Here is a 27,545-nt window from a genome sequence, read left to right as displayed (position 1 = left end):
AATCTGTGCACCATGTAACTCCCCCCAACTCCTCCTACTGACTCTCCCCAAGGGACAAGCTGGGGCAGAGACGCAGAATGTGATACATCTCATTATAATCTGTGCACCATGTAACTCCCCCCAACTCCTCCTACTGACTCTCCCCAAGGTGCAAGCTGGGACAGAGACGCAGAATGTGATACATCTCATTATAATCTGTGCACCATGTAACTCCCCCAACTCCTCCTACTGACTATCCCCAAGGTGCAACCTGGGAAAGAGACGCAGAATGTGATACATCTCATTATAATCTGTGCACCATGTAACTCCCCCAACTCCTCCTACTGACTCTTTCCAAGGTGCAAGCTGGGGCAGAGACACAGAATGTGATACATCTCATTATAATCTGTGCACCATGTAACTCCTCCCCAACTCCTCCTACTGACTCTCCCCAAGGTGCAAGCTGGGGCAGAGACGCAGAATGTGATACATCTCATTATAATCTGTGCACCATGTAACTCACCCCAACTCCTCCTACTGACTCTCCTTAAGGTGCAGGCTGTGGCAGAGATGCAGCATGTGATACATCTCATTATAATCTGTGCACCATGTAACTCCTCCTACTGACTCTCCCCAAGGTGCAAGCTGGGGCAGAGACACAGAATGTGATACATCTCATTATAATCTGTGCACCATGTAACTCCTCCCCAACTCTTCCTACTGACTCTCCCCAAGGTGCAGGCTGTGGCAGAGACGCAGCATGTGATACATCTCATTATAATCTGTGCACCATGTAACTCCCCCCAACTCCTGCTACTGACTCTCCCCAAGGTGCAAGCTGGGGCAGAGACGCAGAATGTGATACATCTCATTATAATCTGTGCACCATGTAACTCCCCCCAACTCCTCCTACCGACTCTCCCCAAGGTGCAAACTGGGGCAGAGACGCAGAATGTGATACATCTCATTATAATCTGTGCACCATGTAACTCCTCCTACTGACTCTCCCCAAGGTGCAAGCTGGGGCAGAGACACAGAATGTGATACATCTCATTATAATCTGTGCACCATGTAACTCCCCCCAACTCCTCCGACTGACTCTTCCCAAGGTGCATGCTGGGGCAGAGACGCAGCATGTGATACATCTCATTATAATCTGTGCACCATATAACTCCTCCCCAACTCCTCCTACTGACTTTCCCCAAGGTGCAAGCTGGGGCAGAGACACAGAATGTGATACATCTCATTATAATCTGTGCACCATGTAACTCACCCCAACTCCTCCTACTGACTCTCCCCAAGGTGCAAGCTGGGACAGAGACGCAGAATGTGATACATCTCATTATAATCTGTGCACCATGTAACTCACCCCAACTCCTCCGACTGACTCTTCCCAAGGTGCATGCTGGGGCAGAGACGCAGCATGTGATACATCTCATTATAATCTGTGCACCATATAACTCCTCCCCAACTCCTCCTACTGACTTTCCCCAAGGTGCAAGCTGGGGCAGAGACACAGAATGTGATACATCTCATTATAATCTGTGCACCATATAACTCCTCCCCAACTCCTCCTACTGACTTTCCCCAAGGTGCAAGCTGGGGCAGAGACACAGAATGTGATACATCTCATTATAATCTGTGCACCATGTAACTCACCCCAACTCCTCCTACTGACTCTCCCCAAGGTGCAAGCTGGGACAGAGACGCAGCATGTGATACATCTCATTATAATCTGTGCACCATATAACTCCTCCCCAACTCCTCCTACTGACTTTCCCCAAGGTGCAGGCTGTGGCAGAGATGCAGCATGTGATACATCTCATTATAATCTGTGCACCATGTAACTCCTCCTACTGACTCTCCCCAAGGTGCAAGCTGGGGCAGAGACACAGAATGTGATACATCTCATTATAATCTGTGCACCATGTAACTCCTCCCCAACTCCTCCTACTGACTCTCCCCAAGGTGCAGGCTGTGGCAGAGACGCAGCATGTGATACATCTCATTATAATCTGTGCACCATGTAACTCCCCCCAACTCCTGCTACTGACTCTCCCCAAGGTGCAAGCTGGGGCAGAGACGCAGAATGTGATACATCTCATTATAATCTGTGCACCATGTAACTCCCCCCAACTCCTCCTACTGACTCTCCCCAAGGTGCAAGCTGGGACAGTGACGCAGAATGTGACACATCTCATTATAATCTGTGCACCATGTAACTACCACCAACTCCTCCTACTGACTCTCCCCAAGGTGCAAGCTGGGGCAGAGACACAGAATGTGATACATCTCATTATAATCTGTGCACCATGTAACTCCCCCCAACTCCTCCTACTGACTCTCCCCAAGGTGCAAGCTGTGGCAGAGACGCAGAATGTGATACATCTCATTATAATCTGTGCACCATGTAACTCCCCCCAACTCCTCCTACTGACTCCCCCCAAGGGACAAGCTGGGGCAGAGACGCAGAATGTGATACATCTCATTATAATCTGTGCACCATGTAACTCCCCCCAACTCCTCCTACTGACTCTCCCCAAGGTGCAAGCTGGGACAGAGACGCAGAATGTGATACATCTCATTATAATCTGTGCACCATGTAACTCCCCCAACTCCTCCTACTGACTATCCCCAAGGTGCAACCTGGGAAAGAGACGCAGAATGTGATACATCTCATTATAATCTGTGCACCATGTAACTTCCCCAACTCCTCCTACTGACTCTTTCCAAGGTGCAAGCTGGGGCAGAGACACAGAATGTGATACATCTCATTATAATCTGTGCACCATGTAACTCCTCCCCAACTCCTCCTACTGACTCTCCCCAAGGTGCAAGCTGGGGCAGAGACGCAGAATGTGATACATCTCATTATAATCTGTGCACCATGTAACTCACCCCAACTCCTCCTACTGACTCTCCTTAAGGTGCAGGCTGTGGCAGAGATGCAGCATGTGATACATCTCATTATAATCTGTGCACCACGTAACTCCTCCTACTGACTCTCCCCAAGGTGCAAGCTGGGGCAGAGACACAGAATGTGATACATCTCATTATAATCTGTGCACCATGTTACTCCTCCCCAACTCCTCCTACTGACTCTCCCCAAGGTGCAGGCTGTGGCAGAGACGCAGCATGTGATACATCTCATTATAATCTGTGCACCATGTAACTCCCCCCAACTCCTGCTACTGACTCTCCCCAAGGTGCAAGCTGGGGCAGAGACGCAGAATGTGATACATCTCATTATAATCTGTGCACCATGTAACTCCCCCCAACTCCTCCTACCGACTCTCCCCAAGGTGCAAGCTGGGGCAGAGACGCAGAATGTGATACATCTCATTATAATCTGTGCACCATGTAACTCCTCCTACTGACTCTCCCCAAGGTGCAAGCTGGGGCAGAGACACAGAATGTGATACATCTCATTATAATCTGTGCACCATGTAACTCCTCCCCAACTCCTCCTACTGACTCTCCCCAAGGTGCAGGCTGTGGCAGAGACGCAGAATGTGATACATCTCATTATAATCTGTGCACCATGTAACTCCCCCAACTCCTCCTACTGACTCACCCCAAGGTGCAAGGGGGCGTAAATGGCACAAAACTTGGGGCAAACCTTGATACGGTACATTTGGACAAAGAGACGCAAGAGGCAAATTATGCAATTTGTGTATATTTTGCTCAGATTTGCCTTGATACATCTCCCCAGATGTGTTTATTTGAAGTCTCCCGGCTCCAAATCCAGCACCAGATTTATGAAAGATTAAGGTGTTCCATCGAAAGGAACCAGCGCTTTTCTGTTAATAAATCTGGTACAATTATTTTGCACCGAGTTTGCAGCTGTGTAACTAACCCTTTGAGTGCCACGACCTCTCCAGCACAGCGCAGTCATGTGACCGCGACGACCCCTAACCCAGAAACGGAAGAGGCGTCCCCGATTTTCCTGCACTCCATGGGAAGCACTCTCTGGGCACTCGCCCACTCCATGGAGAGCACTCTCTGGGCACTCTCCCACTCCATGGGAAGCACTCTCTGGGCACTCTCCCACTCCATGGGAAGCACTCTCTGGGCACTCTCCCACTCCATGGGAAGCACTCTCTGGGCACTCGCCCACTCCATGGAGAGCACTCTCCCACTCTATGGGAAGCACTCTCTGGGCACTCTCCCACCCCATAGGAAGCACTCTCTGGGCATAATAAAGCTACTGCATCCTAAGGCCGCTGGAGTGCCCAACAGTGTGACATAGTGACTACTACGTGAGTCACCCAAAGGGTTAAAGAAGCATTCCTGCTGCTGATTTATGTCTTGGCTTTCCTACTGGACGCACAAGCAAGCCTTCACCCTGGCAGCTATATTGCTTTGTCAGGTTATCCAGTGGACCCCTGGTATGGTTGCCAGGTGGTATCTCCAAAAATACTGGACACAATTGTGAAAGATGCGACACGTTCAAGACACACACACCCCACTCACCTCTCTACTCCATGCTGTTTCCTCCTCTCCTTGGCCCCACCCCCAGGATCCTGACACCGCCTTCTCCTGATTTGCTGCATTACCCAGCAGCGACCAATCAGGTCGGAGGAAGCTGTCCAGCCCTCTAGCAACAGTCATGCTCTTTCCCTGCACGGGGAAATCCCGCGGCAACCCAAGCCGGTCAGGTCAAAATGTCCAGAGAGGTAATACCGGACTCACACATGTCCAGAGAGGTAATACCAGACTCATACATGTCCAGAGAGGTAATACCGGACTCATACATGTCCAGTGTGACAACCGGGGTGTCACACTGCCCTCGGCGTGCTCCCCACTCTCCTGCAGCTCAGCCGGGTCCTCCCGTGGCACGCAGGCAGCCTCCCTCCAGGACGCCGATTGCAGCTCCACGTGGGCGCGCGCGTGCACGCCGATGCTCCTCTTCTAATGTTGGCCCTGCGGGTATGCCTGGTCACGCGCCCGCAAGCGCAGCTACACGGAGGCGCGGCCACACGGAGGCGCACCAACCCCTTAAAGGCTCAGCACCTCAAACCATTGCTGCAATCAAATGCAGCCTTACTACTGGACTTTATTGCTCCTCCCCTGGGAGTCATGCTGGACCTATCCCTGCCGCAGCCTGGCCCTTCCACACACCCTCACCTTGGGACGCTGCCATTGGACCCTCTCTCCTACATATACCCTACAGTTTCACTAACTCGTCGGCTGAGCATAGAACCAGTTGTTCTCATCACTCTCTGCCTCCCTAGTCTTGTCTTGTCTTGCAGTCTTCCTTGTGTACCGAACCGGCTTCCTCTACGACTCTCTGCACCTCTGGCATCCCGAACGTGGCATACGGCAATATGACTCTCCGCACCTCTGGCATCCCGAACTTGGCTTACGGCAATAAGACTCTCCGCACCTCTGGCATCCAGAACTTGGCATACGGCAATACGACTCTCCGCACCTCTGGCACCCTGAACTCGGCAAACGGTAAAACGATTATGTCTCTCTCTCTAACCCCGGACTTGGCTAACAGCACCCACTACCATCCGTACCTCTCCTGCCCCGACTCGGACTCCCAGACCACTCTACTCTCAAGACGTGCCCTCGTGGCTGTGGGTGGCGTTATATCCTATCCCACCTCAGCACCGCGGTCCCGCCTCGTTTGTGGTGAGCACGACCTGACATTATGCTCAGCCCAACAAACATGGACCCCGCTGAGGTGGAGCGTACTTTAACTTCCCACTCGAATCTCTTCGCCAGGCTAGAGACTTATCTGGAACAAAATGATAGGCGGATGGATTTGCTTCAGCAGAGCCTTCATTCCCTTACCGCTCAAGCCTGAGCTTCCAGTCTGGGACCTTCACCAATGGCCTCAACGGCCTCCGCAATGGTCTTTGCATCTCCTCCATCTGCTATGGAACCCTGAATTCCGACCCCCAACCGCTATGCTGGGGACCCCCAAGGATGTAAGGGGCTTCCTTAATCAATGTTTCATCCAATTCCAACTCTCACCCTCTCGTTTTGTCTCCTCAACCTCCAAGGTCGCCTATATCGTGGCTCTTCTCTCCGACGAGGCGCTGGCCTGGGCCTCCCCCATTTGGGAACAACAATCTCCCATCACACAGGACATCGACCTCTTCGCCCGTGAGTTCCGAAGAGTCTTTGACACACCTGGACGACAGTTAACGGCAGCTTCCTCTCTCCACCACATAACCCAGGCAGATCGTTCCGTCGCCCGGTACGCTGTGGAGTTCCGCACCCTTGCTGCCGAGACAGGGTGGAACAATGAAGCACTATCTTCGGCATTTTGTCAGGGCCTGTCGGAGTCCCTAAAGGATGAGCTTGCGGCGCGGGAACGTCCTACTGACATAGAGGATTTGATCGCCCTTTGCATTCGGGTGGACCAGCATCTGAAGGAGCGGAGGACTGAACGTTCTCGTCACCGTCAACGGGTTTCAAGGTCTCCCGTTCCATCGTTCGTGTCTCCAGCACCTCCGTCTTTGGACGTCCCGGAACCAATGCAATTGGGAGGAAATAAGCTGTCCTTTGCCGAGAAATAACGCCGGCCATGCAGGTCTTTGTATGTACTGTGGCAATTCCGGTCACTTGGTGCTCCAGTGTCCCCACAAGCCGGGAAACACCAAATCCCAATGAGATCCCAGGGAGTCTCATTGGGAACACTGCCTCTCTCCCCCATCATAAAGGATGTCCTTCCCACCAGGATCCTGCAGCCAGTGACGCTGTCTGGAGAGGGGTTTCATACTCAAGCACTGGCATTCGTGGACTCCGGCTCCGCAGGCAATTTCATCGATCAAGCCTTTGCTAGCCGAAACAAGATTCAACTTTCCAGCAAAAGGATTCCAGTGGGCCTGGAGGCCATTGATGGATTGACCTCTACAGCCGGCCTTCATCACGCTACAGTCGGTGCCTCTCCTACTGCAGTTCGTCGGGGCTCAAACAGAGACCATTACCCTCGATGTCATCCACACTCCCTCCGTCGAGTTGATTCTGGGTCTTCCTTGGCTCCAACTTCATAACCCTCACATCGACTGGACCAACTGGGAACCCATCCAGTGGGGTGCTCAATGTGCCAAGACCTGTACCAGGCTGTCCCAGAGGGTTGGAGGTTTGTGTACTCTGCCAGAGGAGGTCAACTCCTTGCCTACTGTATATGTGGAATTCCGCGATGTCTTTGACAAAGTACGATCCGAGGCTCTACCCCCGCACCGACCTTTCGACTGTCCGATCGACCTGCTGCCCGGGGCAGTTCTTCCTAGGGGGCGATCCTACCCACTCTCCCTCCCTGAGACTAAAGCCATGAACACTTACATTGCGGAGAATTTGGAGAGGGGTTTCATCCGAAAATCTTCTTCCCCAGTTGGAGCGGGCTTCTTTTTTGTAAAGAAAAAGGATGGGTCACTTCGTCCATGCATCGATTACCGGGGCTTGAATAACATCATGCACAAAAACCGCTACCCGCTGCCTTTAATTTCGGAGCTCTTCGACCGCCTTCAAGGAGCAACCATTTTTTCTAAACTGGACTTAAGGGGCGCTTACAATTTGGTAAGGATACGCGAGGGGGACGAGTGGAAGACTGCATTTAACACCCATGACGGCCATTATGAATACCTGGTCATGCCGTTTGGCCTGTGCAACGCGCCAGCAGTCTTTCTGGACATCGTCAATGAGATTTTCCGGGACATTCTTAACAAGTTTCTCATTGTTTACTTAGACGACCTGACATCCAGAGAGGTAATACCGGACTCATACATGTCCAGAGAGGTAATACCGGACTCATACATGTCCAGAGAGGTAATACCAGACTCATACATGTCCAGAGAAGTAATACCAGACTCATACATGTCCAGAGAGGTAATACCAGACTCATACATGTCCAGAGAGGTAATACCAGACTCATGCATGTCCAGAGAGGTAATACCAGACTCATACATGTCCAGAGAGGTAATACCAGACTCATACATGTCCAGAGAAGTAATACCAGACTCATACATGTCCAGAGAGGTAATACCAGACTCATACATGTCCAGAGAGGTAATACCAGACTCATACATGTCCAGAGAGGTAATACCGGACTCATACATGTCCAGAGAGGTAATACCGGACTCATATATGTCCAGAGAGGTAATACCGGACTCATACATGTCCAGAGAGGTAATACCAGACTCACACATGTCCAGAGAGGTAATACCGGACTCATACATGTCCAGAGAGGTAATACCGGACTCATACATGTCCAGTATTACCTCTATTTTTTTTACAGGACAGTGTGTCCTAATACAGGACAGTCCGGTTCAATACTGGACACCTGGCAACCTTGCCCATCTTGAGCCCAGTACTCCTGAACCGATGGAGGATACCCGAGCCCCCCGACATAAACATGATGATTCTTTGCAGCTGGTATTGCTACGTTAAGCCTCTTCTACTCCTCAGCCTCTCAAGGACTTCCGTATGACAGCCCAAGATAAGACATACGATTGGCACTGCTGCAGCTCGGGTTGTTCCCAAAGCTTCACTTTACAGTACTAATGGGGCAGCCTGTCTGGTCCTTGTCTGGTAGACGTGAAACACACATCTATGTCTCAAGGTCAGAATTTTTTATTTTATTTTTAATCTTAGACTTATTATGCACTTATATATTCTTTTCCTACCGTATTTAAATAAATACCTCTCTCTCTCTCTATTAATGGCGTCTCCTCTCTCTATTGCAGGGGTGGCCAACCCAAGTTCAAGGGCCACCAACAGGTCAGGTTTTCATAATATCCCTGCTTCAGCACAGGTGGCTCAATCAGTGGCTCAGTCTATGACTGAGCCACTGATTGAGCCATGAGTGCTGAAGCAGGGATATCATGAAAACCTGACCTGTTGGTGGCCACTCCTGCACTAAAGTGTCCGAAACAACTTCCACATTATTATTTCCACTTTGGATCTACCTTTAAGAACATGGGCTTCTGACTTAAAATCTCGCGCCCCGGTGTAACTTCTGCGGATTCTTTGTATGTATGTATGTATGTCTTTATTTATATAGCGCCATTAATGTGCACAGCGCTTCACAGCAGTAATACACGTGACAATCATATAAATAACAAATAATACAAATAACAGATCATGGGAATAAGTGCTTCAGACATAAAAGTAACATTTAGGAAGAGGAGTCCCTGCTCCCAAGAGCTTACAATCTAATTGGTAGGTAGGAAGAACGTACAGAGACAGTAGGCTGGCGTTCTGGTAAGTGCGTCTGCAGGGAGCCAAGCTTTATGTATCATGTGTATAGTATTAGCCACAGAGCTACTCATATGCTTCTTTAAGCAAGTGTGTCTTAAGGTTGGTCTTAAAGGTGGATAGAGAGGGTGCTAGTCGGGTATTGAGGGGAAGGGCATTCCAGAGGTGTGGGGCAGTCAGTGAGAAAGGTTTAAGGCGGGAGAGGGCTTTAGATACAAAGGGGGTAGAGAGAAGACATCTTGAGCAGAACACAAGAGTCGGGATGGTGCATAACGAGAAATTAGGGCCGAGATGTAAGGAGGAGCAGAAGAGTGTAAAGCTTTAAAAGTGAGGAGGAGAATTGAGTGTGAGATGCAGGATTTGATGGGAAGCCAGGACAGCGATTTCAGGAGGGGAGACGCTGAGACAGATTTAGGAAAGAGTAGAGTGATTCTGGCAGCAGCGTTTAGGATAAATTGTAGCGGAGACAGGTGAGAGGCAGGAAGGCCAGACAGCAGGAGGTTACAGTAATCGAGACGGGAGAGAATGAGGGCCTGAGTCAGAGTTTTAGCAGTCGAGTAACAGGAAAGGGTGAATCTTTGTAATATTGCGGAGGAAAAAGCAACAGGTTTTAGATACGTTTTGAATGAGGGGAGAATGTGAGAGAGGAGTCGAGTGTGATCCCTAGGCAGCGTGCTTGTGCTACTGGGTGAATGATCATACTTCCAACAGTAATGTGGAAGGAGGTAGTAGGGCCAGGTTTGGGAGGAAGTATAGAGAGCTCTGTTTTTGCCATGTTAAGTTTAAGGTGGCAGAGAGACATTCAGAAACTTTGGTCTCTCCAGTAGGTGTAAGGTCAGGGGTTGAGAAGTAAATTTGTGTGTCATCAGCATAAAGGCATATTTAAACCCAAGAGATGTGATTAGGTCAGCTAGAGAAAGTGTGTACATAGAAAAGAGAAGAGGTCCCAGGACAGAGCCCTGCGGTACCCCCACAGAGAGATTAATAGAGGAGGAGGAGGTGTTAGCAGAAGAGACACTGAAAGTACGATGGGAGAGGTAAGAGGAGATCCAGGATAGAGCTTTGTTCCGAATACCAAGAGTATGGAGAATGTGAAGGAGAAGAGGGTGGTCCACGGTGTCAAATGCTGCAGAGAGGTCAAGTAGTATGCGCAGAGTGTAATGACCTCTGTCTTTGGCAGCATGGAGGTCATTAGTTATTTTAGTGAGGGCTGTTTCAGTGGAGTGAGCAGTGTGGAAGCCAGATTGTAGAGGGTCTTTGGAGTTGCCCTAAAGGAATGTTTTGTATCCACTAAAAGCAAAGATACCCCCCACACCCGCTCCCCCCAAAAAAGACGAGGTCCGCACATGCACTGTAAAACAAAAAAGGTAACTTTATTGACCAGATCATTTTTGCAGTACCGCAGAATTAAATAGAAATACAAAAGTTCACAGCGGGAGTAACATTGTTATAGCAGTGCGCTCAGCGCCTTACACAGCGGTGAGTAACATTGTTATAGCAGTGCGCTCAGCGCCTTACACAGCGGTGAGTAACATTGTTATAGCAGTGCGCTCAGCGCCTAACACAGCGGTGAGTAACATTGTTATAGCAGTGCGCTCAGCGCCTTACACAGCGGTGAGTAACATTGTTATAGCAGTGCGCTCAGCGCCTTACACAGCAGTAACATTGTTATAGCAGTGCGCTCAGCGCCTTACACAGAGAGTAGCATTGGGACCTTGTAAGGTGAGAGGCGACAGCCTCAGATCCCTTGTAAACATGCACATCCTTCAGTAACGCTGGTACCTTACTGTCCGTCGTTAAGTAACGGGCTGGGGTCGGCTCGCCGGGAATTGGGGAACGCAGAAATATTTTTGTGGCCATAACACTGAATGTAGCACAGGGGAGATGTGTGGGTGTGTAGAGATGTACAGTATGGTTGTGTATTAGTATAGCCTGTGGGTGTAAAAAGTGTTTTTAACACAAAACGCGTAGGAGGGCGAGTGCCTCCACTTTTTTAGATGGATTAATAAAGGAATATTTTAAATACTACTTGTTTGGGACCCACTTTTGGCTGTTGCGCCAGAATCACCTTTTTTCTCAGATTTACCTCTCTACTCCAGGCTGCACGCTCACCAGGACTTCAGGATTAAGAGATTTCTGTGAGTACTTTCTTATTCATGATTACTCAATGTGTGTCCAGGGACCATGAGGGTTTGATGTTTTTTTTTAGCCTTACACCTTACCCTTCAGGGAATATTGGCCCACCTGGGGACTTTACTACTTATAAGCAGTTTATCCATATCCTTATCCAGTCCTGTCTTATGCATACATATTGAAGGGATTCAGTGCTGAAGCGCCTTTGTCACTTGGAATTGATCTGGTTCACCAACTCTTTGCTGTTAATCTCACATCCACAGTTCTTCGCACTACTCATCAATACAGAACACTACCCTGCCACCCAGTGGCAGCATTCTATATAGCATTCCATAGCACAGATTGACTAAACGGTGCTAAGATTAAGCATACCTTAGCCCCCATAAATCTGAGCACCCTGGTCATGGTTTATGTGTTTTTTTCTTTCAAAACACTACTAAATGTGTAAACAATGAGAACGAGCAGTCTCCGTGCTACCATTCTAGTGATGTCGTGTGTGACAGCCAGGAAGATCTACATACAGGTCTCTGCTTCAGCACAGGAGCCACCAATTGATGTCCATGGAGAGGCGCACTCACGATACGGGAGGGGTATCTGCCACGGGTGCGTGTCCAGCCGAGGACGCACACCAGGAGGAGTTTGTATAACACATGAAACCACAAAATGTCTCTTCCCCGGGCGGAACAAAACCTTGATCCTTTCCTTCAATAAATTATATTCTTTTTTTTTATGCAAAACCTCTGGAGTGACATTTTGTGATTCATATGAGCCACTGATTGAGCCACCTGTGCTGAAGCAGGGCTATTTTTCGTACCTAATCTGTTGGTGTTCCTTGAGGACTGGGGCTGAGTTCCCCTGATTTGATCTTGGAAAGCACCTTTCATGCTCCCACTGACTGTTTCCCATATAGATTGCTCTCTGTTAGTGTGAGGTGCATAGGATTTAATAGACCATGGGCTCAATTCCCGCCTCCCACCATCGACTTTCGGGGTCACTCACCAATTGGTTAGTAGCATTGTTATAGCCCCTGGTATAAGAAGTAACAAAGACATTGATGTTACGGAGGGTCAGAATTGGACAATGATCACAAGTAATGTAGGTGAGCAGTGGGAATTGAATTTACAATGATCATTGCCTAGTTTCACGGTGATCACTCATTTTTAGTGAGTGTCACTCACTGGATTGTAACCTCAGTTGTGTGTGCTCATTGGGAAGTAGTCTCACTTATTGTTAGCACCAAAGAACTCATGTCAATACTCACCCGGCTCTCTTAAATCAGAGCATATAACGTGAGGTTACTGGACCCCAAAGGAGAATGGGCATTACTTTGAGTGAGTGCCTAATTCACCAAACATTTGCAAAAATAATCTAATTGAGTTCATTCCAATTCCAATATTTCAGGGCGATGAGAGAGACCGCGAATATCGAAATAACAAAATATATGCATGAACTGATGTGATGTCCCGCTATAGTAGATAGATCCCACATTGTTTTAAATCTAGGTTGACATATAACTTCCAATCCCAGTTCTCACTCATTTTACCTCTAGAGGATTTAAGTGTGTTGAACTTGCCAGGATTATAACCCGTGGACCCCATATTTACACACGCAATGAATGCTAAGTTATATCACAGGTCGCAGGAATACAGGGTTATCCTTAAGTAAAAGATGATATTAACTTCGCAAAATTCCACCCCTTGGAGCCTTGAAGAGAGGACTTCCCTAGGTAGACCTTGGCTGGGATTGGTCTAACTACACGGACAATGCTCTATAGCAGTGGTTTCTAACGTCAGTCCTCAAGAACCCCCAATCGATCAGGTTTTTGGGACATCCCTGCTTTAGTACTAGGGTTCCCAGGCGACTTTCCCAAAAGTACTGGACACAATGGTGAAAGGTGTGACGTGACACACAAACACACCTCTCAGATCCATGCAGTTTCCTCCTCTCCTTCGCCACACCCCCAGGCTCCTGACACCTCTTCCTGATTGGCTGCATTACACAGCAGCAGCCAATCAGGATGGATGAAGCTGCCCAGCCCCATAGCAGCAGCCCGGCTCTCTCCCGCGGTCCCCAAAGTCGGTCGGATCACTATTCCCAGAGAGGTAATACTGGACACACACGTACTGTATATCCAGTATTACCTCTCATTTTTAACCAGACAGTGTCCAAATATAGGACAGTCCAGTTCAATACTGGACACCTGGTAACCCTATTTAGCATAGGTAGTGATGGAGCCACTGATAGAGCCACCCGTGCTGAAGCAGGAATATCCTTGAATCCTGACCTGTTGGGGATTCTTTAGGACTGGAGTTGGGAACCACTGCGCTTCCCGATGAGCGAGACTGCTTCCCGATGAGCGAGACTGCTTCCCGATGAGCGAGACTGCTTCCCGATGAGCGAGACTGCTTCCCGATGAGCGAGACGTGGCAGTTAGATAGTGCACTCCCTCAGCACCACTTCATGTGCTCACATCTCAGCGATATCCAACACTGTAATATACAGTGAGTGGGATGTACGTGGCGTATACGTTACCCAGGGCACTATAACAAGTGTGTAATAATGGCACCCCCTTAAACAATGTAATTGTGGCTAACGATGCACAGGGAGAACAGTGTGATGCAAGGTCACAGAGCTGCTCTTCAACTCAGAATCATGGTTCATCGGCCAACAAGACCACAATGTACGTTCAGCTTGGCAGGGAAGGGGTTACAGTCCGTAAAGTGAGGACAACACCTGGGGTTACATCTCTATATTATTGGGGATCATTAATGATGAAGAACACGTACGAGCACATTCACATATCTCAGATGGGAACCCCAAACCTGTCTTACCCTTAAATCACAGCATACAGTGCTTCCACTGCAGCCAGGGATTCTGGGTAATGGCACAAGCCGCTGATTGGTTTTGTATGTAATGAAAATGGAGCAACTTATGTTATCTTAAAGCCGGGGTGGCCAACTCCAGTCCTCAGAAGCTACCAACAGGACTTCATGCCAACTCCAGTCCTCAGGAGCTACCAACAGGACTTCATGCACAGGTGGCTCAGTCAGTGGTTCAGTCGAAGACTGAACAGCAGCGTCAAGACTGAGCTCTACAACAGCATAGTCGAAGACTGAACCACCTGTGCTGAAGCAGGGTTATCCTAAAAACCTGACCTGCTGGTGGCCATTGAGGACTGCAGTTGCCCACCCCTGCCCTAAAGTCATAGGACCTCCCACAATTTTTCGAAACGGGGGTGAATGATATAGCAAGACACTAACCCAGAGTGCCTTATTAACCCATCGTCATTGTACACGTGTAAAAACATGACTGACTACGTGTCAAACTCAAATTTCCCTGGGGACCTCGGACGGACGGTTTCTCCTACATTCCCTCTGTGACGATATCCGGGTGAACCGATTAAAAGGTAGAAAGTAACTTATGTCACACACTGAAAGGAGGTGAATTTCCAGCGAATAACGCAAGGAGTAGAATAAATAGTGCTCCCGACAGGACGCGCACCCCGGAAACTCCCGTGCTGTTTTTGGAAGTGATTTCATAAAACGTGTGTCCTGAGCAGTAATACCAGCGCACTTATATACAGCAGGAGCTTGTTTCAACTTGAAATAGCCTTGTCCAACATGTAAGCAAGAACGGTACCTTCAGCAGCAGCACATTTAACATCCTATATTTGTTATAAATCAGTTATGTAGTATTAGATAATACCTACGGCGCTTTTTTTTATTCCCCCTCCCCCCCCTTACTCATTCTGCCATTTTTAATGGGGTTTAATGCATAAAGCTTCCTTGGGTTGCTATAGCAACCGTTTGCAAAGGCACAGCCCTTCCTCTTGTGGTATAGGCGGCCATATTGTGATTCTCGGGGGAAGCAGAATCTTTGCCGATCGATCGGCGGCTTAGGCAATTACATTTCCTTAAAGCTAAACAATTGTTGCATTTGTTAAAACACAAAAACTAAATAAAATTTTAAAAAAAATGCAACTTGTATTGCAACCGTACAAAAATAAAAAAAACCGACTCAGTGCAAACTCCAGATAACAGCACCGCGTGAGACATACTGTCAGTATTGCACAGTGCAGAGTGTGGGGGCCCAGATACAGTAATGCTTTGTCACTAGACACCTTAAAACCTGTTCCCTTCAATAAGGAGTAAGGGGACCTCTGGTACCGTTAATGGCAGAGCATCACTTTATATATATGACCCCTAACCTCTCCGCTGCCAGGCGCAGCCCTGACTTTGCATAAACAGCTCTCTCCCATTTCACACATGAGAAATGAATAGGAAATATAAAACCAGCGTGGGTCTGACCCTGGGGTGACAAACCTCATCCGGATTGCCCTTAACAAGCAGACCGTTTGTAGCACAGATGGTAGGGTCACCCCCCGTGGGCACAGTGCAGAACGCACCTGTAGCCCACAAGCAAGTTATACTGAAGAAGGTGTTGCACTCTAATGGATTGTCTGTCTGGCAGGGACATCTCCCATAACATTGTAACGTGAATCAGTGAACAAGGCCATAAAGTGCCCTGTTGTGGAGATATACGTGTGCCGTTGTCATGTTGTGGAGATATACGTGTGCCGTTGTCATACACAGACCGTACGTTTGCAGAAGGGGATCCTTTAGCCCACAGATACATTGTGTTTTACACGTAGTCATACCTTAGAGCAGCGGGGCTCAACTCCCGTCCTTTAAACCTCCCAACAGGGCAGGTTTTCAGGATATGCCTGCACAGGTGACTCAATTAGAGGCTCAATCAAAGACTGAGCCACCTGTGCCGGAGCTGGGACTGATTGAGCCACCTGTGCTGAGGCAGGGATATCCTGAAAACCTGACCTCTTGCGGGGGTCTTGAGGTCGAGCGCCCTGCCTTAGACTATATTTAGTTGTTGATTAACGCCCTACTTTTCCCAGTGTTCCCTCGTGTTTCCACTCAGTCACATCCTCCATGCTTTGCATCAAGTGCTACAATTATGTTTGTCTCTTGGCACTGAACTCTTTGGCTGCCAGAGCAATAAAGCGTCACTAACAGGAGAGGCACTTAGATTGGTACAATGAATACACTGGTATTTGGCAATGTCTTATCTAGAACCCATTATTCACTGGTAACAAGTTGAGATTTCCAATGCAATTTGGACCCAGGAAGGTGTGCGCAGAGACTGGAAGAAGGTACTGACATGGTAATAATGTAGGACGATGATGCCGCTCATAATCCTCCACTATTCGGCCTCCTGAGAAAATTACCATGCTGGTTCAGGGAAAAACACATCCAAAAAAACCTCTTTCGAACCTCTTGAAGCCAACGTCTGCTTGTGATCAACCACACAGGAAAACCTTTTGCTTGGAGGAATCCATTGATTGGGATTTAATGTTTAACATTACAGCTCCAGCTGAGGTTATGGTAATCCACTCAAGTAGAGTGACCATGGTGAAAGATAGTGCAATGCCTCTCTGCTATAGATCTGATGAACCTGCTTCCTCTTCTACATGTAACACAGCCCTGTGGACAGAGCAACGTATGGTTATGTCAGGATTTGTTGGACTCTTGCACCATCAAGCAAAGTGGTCCAGTGAAAGGTCAACCAACAAGCGCTATCCAGCAGCCAAAACATATATTCTGACACCAGTACTGTACACGGGCTTGGCTAATTCAGTGGGTAACATTGTGGAAGACTAGTGACACAGATCTTCCATTGAGCAACTCCCGCAGAGGAAAAAGTGTGGTGTCACAGTATACATCCATAGGTACTGCAGGAACGTGCTCCATTACACACCGATGTGCCCTAAACCTTCACAGGTTAAAAAAAGAAGGTATTTTGGTATTGTATTCCTTATAGTGCAAATATCAGGAGGAGTTTCCTCGGGGTTCCAGGTCTTGGCTTTCATCATTTCTTCAGGAGGAAGGCGGCAGCGGTGGCTTGGACTTTGCTCCCTGGCATTGGTCTACAAGAGAAAAGAGCAGGTGAATATAACCCCTTTAAGTAGAGTGCCGTTCCTTTTTACGGACATTAGTGAGAATGGCACATGAATGATATGGAAAGGAGCCGTATTCATAAGCGTACCATATCCACCAAGGTTACCGCGGGGAAATAACGTGACACCGAAACCTGGCGTTACTCCCAACCTCACTCTGATATCGGGCAAAAGCCCCATTCCAGGGCCCGACTTTGACCTTCTGAGGTCCTAAACTCGGGTAAGTTTAAGAGACCCCACAAAGGAGAAATAGATTTATTATTCAGACTGAAGGGACCAGTGAACATACAAACATGAGACGGAAATGAATGAGAGCGTTATACCAGTGTTGTTATATGTACAGATGATGGTGTAAAGCTAAAATGCGCAGTGTTTGCCCGTCCCATTCATTTTAACATTAAAGTTTGTCACTTCCGATGCACGAAGCTTGGGGTCGTATCTGAACAAGCATGTCCATATTTATAGAGAATCTTCTTTTCCCCATATCTTCTTTATTTATCACCCCAATTTAAAGCTTGAAATTAATTAATTTTTGTTCTATTATTGAGGCCCCCTCATATTGTGAGACCCCTCATATTGTGAGACCCCTCATATTGTGAAGACCCCTCATATTGTGAGACCCCTCATATTGTGAGACCCCTCATATTGTGAAGGCCCCCTCATATTGTGAAGACCCCTCATATTGTGAAGGCCCCCTCATATTGTGAAGGCCCCCTCATATTGTGAGACCCTCATATTGTGAGACCCCTCATATTGTGAGACCCCTCATATTGTGAAGGCCCCCTCATATTGTGAGACCCCTCATATTGTGAGACCCCTCATATTGTGAGACCCCTCATATTGTGAGCCCCCTCATATTGTGAGACCCCTCATATTGTGAAGACCCCTCATATTGTGAAGACCCCTCATATTGTGAGACCCCTCATATTGTGAGACCCCTCATATTGTGAAGGCCCCCTCATATTGTGAGACCCCTCATATTGTGAAGGCCCCCTCATATTGTGAGACCCCTCATATTGTGAAGACCCCTCATATTGTGAGACCCCTCATATTGTGAGACCCCTCATATTGTGAGACCCCTCATATTGTGAAGGCCCCCTCATATTGTGAGACCCTCATATTGTGAGACCCCTCATATTGTGATACCCCCTCATATTGTGAGACCCCTCATATTGCAAAGTAATAACAAACCCTCATTAGTCGCAGACATGAGCAGCTGATCAGCTTAAATCAGTGTTTCTGCCAAAAAGCCAGACACCCCCACTTTCACAGGACAGGAATAATTCAAAACAGGTCACTTTAATTCTGACTGAATCTTTCTTAGGAAGTTAATTACACTGATAGGTTATTTAAAAAGATGTTTGGCTGGCCATGCTAAACTGCCCCATAACTGGCGTTTTCTCAACACCCATTCTCTCCTAGACCCTCTACAATCTGGCTAGCGCACTGCTCACTCCACTGAGACAGCCCTCAGTAAAATATCTAATGACCTCCATGCTGCCAAAAACAGAGGTCATTACACTCTTCTCATATTGATCGACCTCTCCGCAGCATTTGACACCATGGACCACCCTCTTCTCCTTCACATTCTCCATACTCTTGGTATTCATAACAAAGCTCTATCCTGGATCTACTCCTACATCTCCCATCGTACTTTCACCTCCTCCTCCTCTATTGATCTCTCTGTGGGGGTACCCCAGGGCTCTGTCCTGGGACCTCTTCTCTTTTCTCTTTAAACTCTCTCTAGGTGACCTAATCACTTCTCTTCGGTTCAAATATCCCCTCTATACTGACGACACACAAATTAACTTTTCTACCCTGACCTTACACCTGCTGTACAAACTAAAGTTTCTGAATGTCTCTCTGCTATATCATCCTGGATGGCCCTCTGCCGACTGAAACTCAACATGGCAAAAACAGAGCTCCTCATACTCCCTCCCAAACCTGGCCCTAATACCTCCTTCCACATTACTGTTGGAACTACGATCATTCACCCAGTAGCCTAAGCACGCTGCCTAGGGGTCACACTCGACTCCTCTCTCACATTTTCCCCTCACATGCAAAACATTTCTAAAACCTGTCGCCTTTTCCTCCGCAATATAACAAAGATACGCCCTTTCCTCTGTTGCTCGACTGCTAAAACTCTGACTCAGGCCCTCATTCTCTCCCGTCTTGATTACTGTAACCTCCTGCTGTCCGACCTCCCTGCCTCTCACCTGTCTCCCCTACAATCTATCCTAAACGCTGCTGCCAGAATCACTCTACTCTTTCCTAAATCTGTCTCAGCGCCTCCCCTGCTGAAATCCCTCTCCTGGCTTCCGATCAAATCCCGCATCTCACACTCAATTTTTCTCCTCACTTTTAAAGCTTTACACTCCTCTGCCCCTCCTTACATCTCATCCCTAATTTCTCGTTATGCACCATCACGACTCTTGCGTTCTTCTCAAGGATGTCTTCCCTCTCCCCCTTTGTATCTAAAGCCCTCTCCCACCTTAAACCTTTTTCACTGACTGCCCCGCACCTCTGGAATGCCCTTCCCCTCAGTACTTGACTAGCACCCTCTCTATCCACCTTTAAGACCCACCTTATGACACTTGCTTAAAGAAGCATATGAGTAGCACCGTGGCTAATACTATACACACGATACATAAAGCTTGGCCCCCTTGCAGACGCACTTACCTGAACGCCCTCCTACTGTCTCTGTACGTTCTTCCTACCAACCAATTCGATTGTAAGCTCTTCGGAGCAGGGACTCCCTTTCCTAAATGTTACTTTTATGTCTGAAGCACTTATTCCCTTTGTGTTATTTATATCTTATTATTTATATGATTGTCGTGTGTATTACTGCTGTGAAGCGCTATGTACATTAATGGCGCTATATAAATAAAACCATTCATTCATAACTTCCCTGGGTGTGAGGGCCCCCTTGTGGTGGATCTGTCGAACTGCAATCTATACCGAGCAATTGGCAGAAACACGGTGATACCGTGCCTGGCGCTATCACTATGGCACGGCAGTCAGAGCCTTCAGCACCTGCTAATGGGCAATGTGCAGGGCTGTCCCAACCGAGAAATGGATTACCGTAAAGATCATATTAAGAACTCTACATGCATGGCACCCATATTAACTGCTTCAGCAAAGCTTGTGGCAAAAAATCTTCTATAGCGACTCAGAACAGCGGCACAGGGTCCAGGTCACACCCCTGCCCGGGCAGCCAACTATTATTTCTGGGTGCAAGGACCGGCGCTGGAACCGCTTGCACCCACTTTGGATTCAGTGTCGGCAGATGGCCCCGAAGGGAAGAGACTAAAGGCAGGAATAGGGTTTGGGTTAAAAAGGGAGAAGTTAGGAATATGCCGATAATAATGGATGTATGTAATGGGCGTAATGGTTTATTAGCTAAATATACCCACAGGTATGAGCTCACCTCTAGGACACGTCCCCCCCTTCACTGCCCCACATTCTGTGATATGGTTCTGTTGGACTGTTCTGTATTTGAACAGGACCAGTAATTTGTACCGGGCACAGTGCAGGGAAGAATAATACAAATAGGGGAAAGTGAGTATATATGTCCTCTCAGTGCTTACTTGTGTATATTTATATCAATAATACTAAGCACATACAAGTAAACATTGGGAGATAGGAGTCCCTGCCCCGAAGAGCTTACAATCTATGTGTTAGGAGACATACAGAGACAGAAGGACTTCATGCATAGTGAAGCCTTTATAGTGGGAAGAGAGAAGCTGTCTGATCCGCAGTTTGTCAGACAGGGGAATCCCTGTAGGTTCCTCCCCCTGCCACGGGAATCCCGCGCACTGGAAGGGGGTGGTGGTGGGGTGGCAGAAACTGTTGTGATGGGGTGGGGCCTGGGTGCCACGGGTGGGACCTGGGTGCCACGGGTGGGACCTGGGTGCCACGGGAATCCTGCGCACTGGAAGGAGGTGGTGGTGGGGTGCCAGAAACTGTTGTGATGGGTGGGGCCTGGGTGCCACGGGTGGGACCTGGGTGCCACGGGAATCCCGCGCACTGGAAGGGGGTGGTGGTGGGGTGGCAGAAACTGTTGTGATGGGGTGGGGCCTGGGTGCCACGGGTGGGGCCTGGGTGCTCTGGGTGGGGCCTGGGTGCCCCCCGAGTCCTAGATGCATCTGTCCAACACTTGTCAGATTTAGGTTTTGGATGGTATCATCAATGATAGAGAGAGGAGAGAGAGTGTGGGAGGAGGAAGAGAATGAAAGAGGAAAGAAAAGAGCGGGAGAGAGGAGAGAGGAGAATGGGAGGAGGGAGACCGTAAAAGAGGAGAGAGAAGAGGGGGGGTTGAAGGAGGGTGAGAGAGGGAGGAGGAGAGGGTGAGAGGAAAGAGAAGAGAGAGAGAGAAGTGGAAGAGGAGGGGGTAGAGGAAAGAGGGGAGAGAGGTAAGAGAGGAGAGAGAAGTGGAGGAGGGGGAGAGATGAAAGAGAGGAGAGAGAAGTGGAGGAGGGGAGAGAGGAAAGAGAAGAGAGAAGTGGAGGAGGAGGGGATAGAGGAAAGAGAAGAAAGGAGAGAGAAGTGGAGGAGGGGGAGAGATGAAAGAGAGGAAAGAGAAGTGGAGGAGGGGAGTGAGGAAAGAAGAGGAGAGAGAAGTGGAGGAGGAGGGAGAGAGAGGAGAGAAAAGTAGAGGGGGAGAGAGGAAAAAGAGGAGAGAGAGAGAGAAGAGTGGGAGGAGGGAGATAGAGTCGATACTGTCAAGATACCTGGAAACACATCTGAGGAACCTGGGAAATATGCAAATTTGCACAATTTGAATACCATTTACATATTTAAATTAGCACATTTCCCAGATATCTCTGGTGCCTTCACCTGAAACACCCTCATTGGGATTTCATGTATAGGACCCATAGACCCCTAGATCTCACCCAGTAGCGTTAGACAGAAGGTTGCTCTGGATGGACACACCTCTTCCCTCAGCCTCCCTCCCTACAGCACCCACCTGCGTGGTCCTTTCAGCTGGATGGCAGCGTTGGTCAGGGGCGGCTTGTGGCTTGTGGCTGGCATCATAACCAGGAGGGTCTCTTTGTGGGGAGGGTTTCCCGGCAGCGGTTTGCGAGGTGGGTTCATCTTGGGGTTGACATGGAAGAGAAGAGAGAAGACTCAGAAAAATGACAATGGAACCAGTTCCCTCAGACTAAAGATGTCCCATTGTGTGCCCCAGGGGGCAAGAGGTTCATCTAAATAAATACATGCCCACTGAATACATGCATAAAGCATGTGCCGAATGCAAGACGCGTCATACATGTGCCAAATGCAAGACGCTTCATACATGTGTCAAATATAAGAAGCGACACAACTGAAATGATTTCCTCAGTGCCTCGGAGGACATCGTGCCCGTGACACACGTCACCCACAGCTTTCTCCGAGAAATACTTCTGCTTTGTAAGAAAAAGGGGTTTGTGCGTCTTACTATACGCAAAGGAATGTGCCGGCAATCAGCCCGTTATGTGGGCGTGTCACAGGGCAGTATATGATTAGGGCCCTATGGCAGAGAATATTATGTGGGCGTGTCACAGGGCAGTATATGATTAGGGCCCTATGGCAGAGAATATTATGTGGGCGTGTCACAGGGCAGTATATGATTAGGGCCCTATGGCAGAGAACATTATGAGGGCGTGTCACAGGGCAGTATATGATTAGGGCCCTATGGCAGAGAACATTATGTGGGTGTGTCACAGGGCAGTATATAATTAAGGCCCCTATGGCAGAGAACATTATGTGGGCGTGTCACAGGGCAGTATATGATTAGGGCCCCTATGACAGAGAACATTATGTGGGTGTGTCACAGGGCAGTATATGATTAGGGCCCTATGGCAGAGAACATTATGTGGGTGTGTCACAGGGCAGTATATGATTAGGGCCCTATGGCAGAGAACATTATATGGGCGTGTCACAGGGCAGTATATGATTAGGGCCCTATGGCAGAGAACATTATGTGGGCGTGTCACAGGGCAGTATATGATTAGGGCCCCTATGACAGAGAACATTATGTGGGTGTGTCACAGGGCAGTATATGATTAGGGCCCTATGGCAGAGAACATTATGTGGGTGTGTCACAGGGCAGTATATGATTAGGGCCCTATGGCAGAGAACATTATGTGGGTGTGTCACAGGGCAGTATATGATTAGGGCCCTATGGCAGAGAACATTATATGGGCGTGTCACAGGGCAGTATATGATTAGGGCCCTATGGCAGAGAACATTATGTGGGCGTGTCACAGGGCAGTATATGATTAGGGCCCTATGGCAGAGAACATTATATGGGCGTGTCACAGGGCAGTATATGATTAGGGCCCCTATGGCAGAGAACATTACGTGGGCGTGTCACAGGGCAGTATATGATTAGGGCCCCTATGACAGGGAACATTACGTGGGCGTGTCACAGGGCAGTATATGATTAGGGCCCTATGGCAGAGAACATTATGTGGGCGTGTCACAGGGCAGTATATGAGTAGGGCCCCTATGGCAGAGAACATTACGTGGGCGTGTCACAGGGCAGTATATGATTAGGGCCCCTATGGCAGAGAACATTATGTGGGCGTGTCCCAGGGCAGTATATGAGTAGGGCCCCTATGGCAGAGAACATTACGTGGGCGTGTCACAGGGCAGTATATGATTAGGGGCCCCTATGGCAGAGAACATTATGTGGGCGTGTCACAGGGCAGTATATGAGTAGGGCCCCTATGGCAGAGAACATTATGTGGGTGTGTCACAGGGCAGTATATGATTAGGGCCCCTATGGCAGAGAAAGGGTTATAGTAAATAGGCACAAAGTAACTTACGGTGGCTTTAAAATAAAGTGATAAACCCCTCCACTCTGCAGTGTACATCAAATAAAAGCCCCGCGTGTGAGCACAGTCACACGTCTCAGCCAGGTCTGCAACCCTGCCCTTCCCCATTATCTCTTAGCATACACTGCTTCCACTGCAGCCAGGGATTCTGGGTAATGACATGCAAATTAGCATTCACAGTGTGTCACCTTTTGGTTCATATCCATTTTAATCTCTCCCTCCCTCTGCCTTCCCCCCTCCCTCCCCCCTCTCTCCCTCCCCCCTCTCTCCCTCCCTCTCTCCCCCCCCCCCCTCTCTCCCTCCTTCTGCCTTCCCCCTTCTCTCCCCCTCTCTCCCTCCCCCTCTCTCCCTTCCCCCCCTCTCTCCCTCCCTCTGCCTTCCCCCTCTCTCCCTCTGTCTTCCCCCTCCCTCCCTCTCTCTCACCCTCTCCCTCCCCCCTCTCTCCCTCCCTCCCCCCTCTCTCCCTCTCTCCCCCTCTCCCTCCCCCTCTCCCTCCCCCTCCCTCTCTCCCTCCCCCTCTCCCTCCCTCTCTCCCTCGTTAAAATAGATATGAAGCAAAAAGTGACACACTGCGAGTGCTGTCATTGCCTGTCATTACCCAGAATCCCTGGCTGCAGGGGAATCCCTGTGTGCGAAGAGATAATGGGGAAGGGCAGGGTGGCAGACCTGTCTGAGGTATGTGAGTGTGCTCACACGTGGCATGTCACGGTAAATACAAACTGAACGTAGGATACCTGCGGGGTCCGGGCAGGACAGGAGGGCAGGGGCTTCTTGGGAGGTAGTAGTTTGATGAAAGTGTGGTCCTCCTTCGCTGGGATCATCGGTGACTTTTTGACGGGTGGAGGGGGCCGGGTGGGCTTCAGTCCTTTGCTGGGTTGGAGCACTGGGCTGGGGGCTGGACGGAGGGGGCGCACAATGTTGATGGGCTGAGAACAGGTCTGAGCTGCTCCGGCCTTCCCTCGGAACGCGTCCCACGCGCCCTGCGTGGAGAGAAGGGGACATCAGAGAGGACCGACCCAGGCACACAAGAAATCCCATCGCAGGACAGGAGGAGCAGAGTCCATTCTGGGACGAGGTGCTCAAGAACCAGCAGCTCATCCATGAACGGTCCAGACCAGCTGCCTCAATACAGTATATCCATCAATAAACAAGTCGGAATCCCCAAATCATAAAGAATAATGCAGGGATAATTCCCAGTTACCTGGCCAGGGCAGAGTGACAGGGGCCAGGGCAGAGTGACAGGGGCCAGGGCACAGTGACAGGGGCCAGGGCACAGTGACAGGGGCCAGGGCAGAGTGACAGGGGCCAGGGCAGGGAGACAGGGGACAGGGCACAGTGACAGGGGCCAGGGCAGAGTGACAGGGGCCAGGGCAGAGTGACAGGGGCCAGGGCAGAGTGACAGGGGCCAGGGCACAGTGACAGGGGCCAGGGCAGAGTGACAGGGGACAGGGCAGAGTGTCAGGAGCCAGGGCAGAGTGACAGGGGCCAGGGCAGAGTGACAGGGGACAGGGCAGAGTGACAGGGGCCAGGGCAGAGTGACAGGGGCCAGGGCACAGTGACAGGGGCCAGGGCAGAGTGACAGGGGACAGGGCAGAGTGACAGGGGACAGGGCAGAGTGACAGGGGCCAGGGCAGAGTGACAGGGGCCAGGACAGAGTGACAGGGGCCAGGGTAGAGTGACAGGGGCCAGGGCACAGTGACAGGGGCCAGGGCAGAGTGACAGGGGCCAGGGCAGAGTGACAGGGGCCAGGGCACAGTGACAGGGGCCAGGGCACAGTGACAGGGGCCAGGGCAGAGTGACAGGGGCCAGGGCAGGGGGACAGGGGACAGGGCACAGTGACAGGGGCCAGGGCAGAGTGACAGGGGCCAGGGCAGAGTGACAGGGGCCAGGGCAGAGTGACAGGGGCCAGGGCACAGTGACAGGGGCCAGGGCAGAGTGACAGGGGACAGGGCAGAGTGTCAGGAGCCAGGGCAGAGTGACAGGGGCCAGGGCAGAGTGACAGGGGATAGGGCAGAGTGACAGGGGCCAGGGCAGAGTGACAGGGGCCAGGGCACAGTGACAGGGGCCAGGGCAGAGTGACAGGGGACAGGGCAGAGTGACAGGGGACAGGGCAGAGTGACAGGGGCCAGGGCAGAGTGACAGGGGCCAGGGTAGAGTGACAGGGGCCAGGGCACAGTGACAGGGGCCAGGGCAGAGTGACAGGGGCCAGGGCAGAGTGACAGGGGCCAGGGCACAGTGACAGGGGACAGGGCAGAGTGACAGGGGACAGGGCAGAGTGACAGGGGCCAGGGCAGAGTGACAGGGGCCAGGACAGAGTGACAGGGGCAAGGGCAGAGTGACAGGGGCCAAGGCATAGTGACAGGGGCCATGGCAGAGTGACAGGGGACAGGGCTGAGTGTCAGGGGCCAGGGCAGAGTGACGGGGGCCAGGGCAGAGTGACAGGGGACAGGGCAGAGTGACAGGGGACAGGGCAGAGTGACAGGGGACAGGGCAGAGTGACAGGGGACAGGGCAGAGTGTCAGGGGACAGGGCAGAGTGACAGGGGCCAGGGCAGAGTGACAGGGGACAGGGCAGAGTGACAGGGGACAGGGCAGAGTGACAGGGGCCAAGGCATAGTGACAGGGGCCATGGCAGAGTGACAGGGGACAGGGCAGAGTGACAGGGGACAGGGCAGAGTGACAGGGGACAGGGCAGAGTGACAGGAGCCAGGGCAGAGTGACAGGGGACAGGGCAGAGTGACAGGAGCCAGGGCAGAGTGACAGGGGCCAGGGCAGAGTGTCAGGGGCCAGGGCAGAGTGACAGGGGACAGGGCAGAGTGACAGGAGCCAGGGCAGAGTGACAGGGGACAGGGCAGAGTGACAGGGGACAGGGCAGAGTGACAGGGGTCAGGGCTGAGTGACAGGAGCCAGGGCAGAGTGACAGGAGCCAGGGCAGAGTGACAGGAGCCATGGCAGAGTGACAGGGGACAGGGCAGAGTGACAGGGGACAGGGCAGAGTGACAGGGGCCAGGGCAGAGTGACAGGGGACAGGGCAGAGTGATAGGGGACAGGGCAGAGTGACAGGGGCCAGGGCAGAGTGACAGGGGCCAGGGCAGAGTGACAGGGGACAGGGCAGAGTGACAGGGGACAGGGCAGAGTGACAGGGGACAGGGCAGAGTGACAGGGGACAGGGCAGAGTGACAGGGGCCAGGGCAGAGTGACAGGGGCCAGGGCAGAGTGACAGGGGCCAGGGCAGAGTGACAGGGGACAGGGCAGAGTGACAGGGGACAGGGCAGAGTGACAGGGGACAGGGCTGAGTGACAGGAGCCAGGGCAGAGTGACAGGAGCCAGGGCAGAGTGACAGGAGCCAGGGCAGAGTGACAGGGGACAGGGCAGAGTGACAGGAGCCAGGGCAGAGTGACAGGGGCCAGGGCAGAGTGACAGGGGCCAGGGCAGAGT

General features: G+C 50.4%; 1 protein-coding gene across 3 annotated transcripts in view; it reads right to left on the bottom strand.

Annotated features, from left to right (window-relative positions):
* Nucleotides 1-10,538: 10,538 nt before the first annotated feature.
* Nucleotides 10,539-27,545, bottom strand: part of LOC142467670 (disintegrin and metalloproteinase domain-containing protein 33-like) — a 209,492-nt gene continuing 192,485 nt past the window's right edge. For all 3 annotated transcript variants that reach the window (XM_075573605.1, XM_075573608.1, XM_075573616.1), the window contains 3 exons: nt 24,843-25,088; nt 22,257-22,384; nt 10,539-17,260 (listed from right to left, as the gene is read on the bottom strand). In XM_075573605.1, coding sequence (XP_075429720.1) covers nt 17,203-17,260; nt 22,257-22,384; nt 24,843-25,088 — 432 coding nt within the window. In that variant the 3' untranslated portion in view covers nt 10,539-17,202. The remainder of the gene's footprint in view (nt 17,261-22,256; nt 22,385-24,842; nt 25,089-27,545) is intronic.

The sequence above is a fragment of the Ascaphus truei genome, chromosome 1, assembly GCF_040206685.1.
Source record: "Ascaphus truei isolate aAscTru1 chromosome 1, aAscTru1.hap1, whole genome shotgun sequence".
In the NCBI taxonomy this organism is placed as follows: domain Eukaryota; kingdom Metazoa; phylum Chordata; class Amphibia; order Anura; family Ascaphidae; genus Ascaphus; species Ascaphus truei.
Note: the sequence above shows the minus strand (reverse complement) of the source record. Positions and strands in the feature narration are given on the sequence as shown.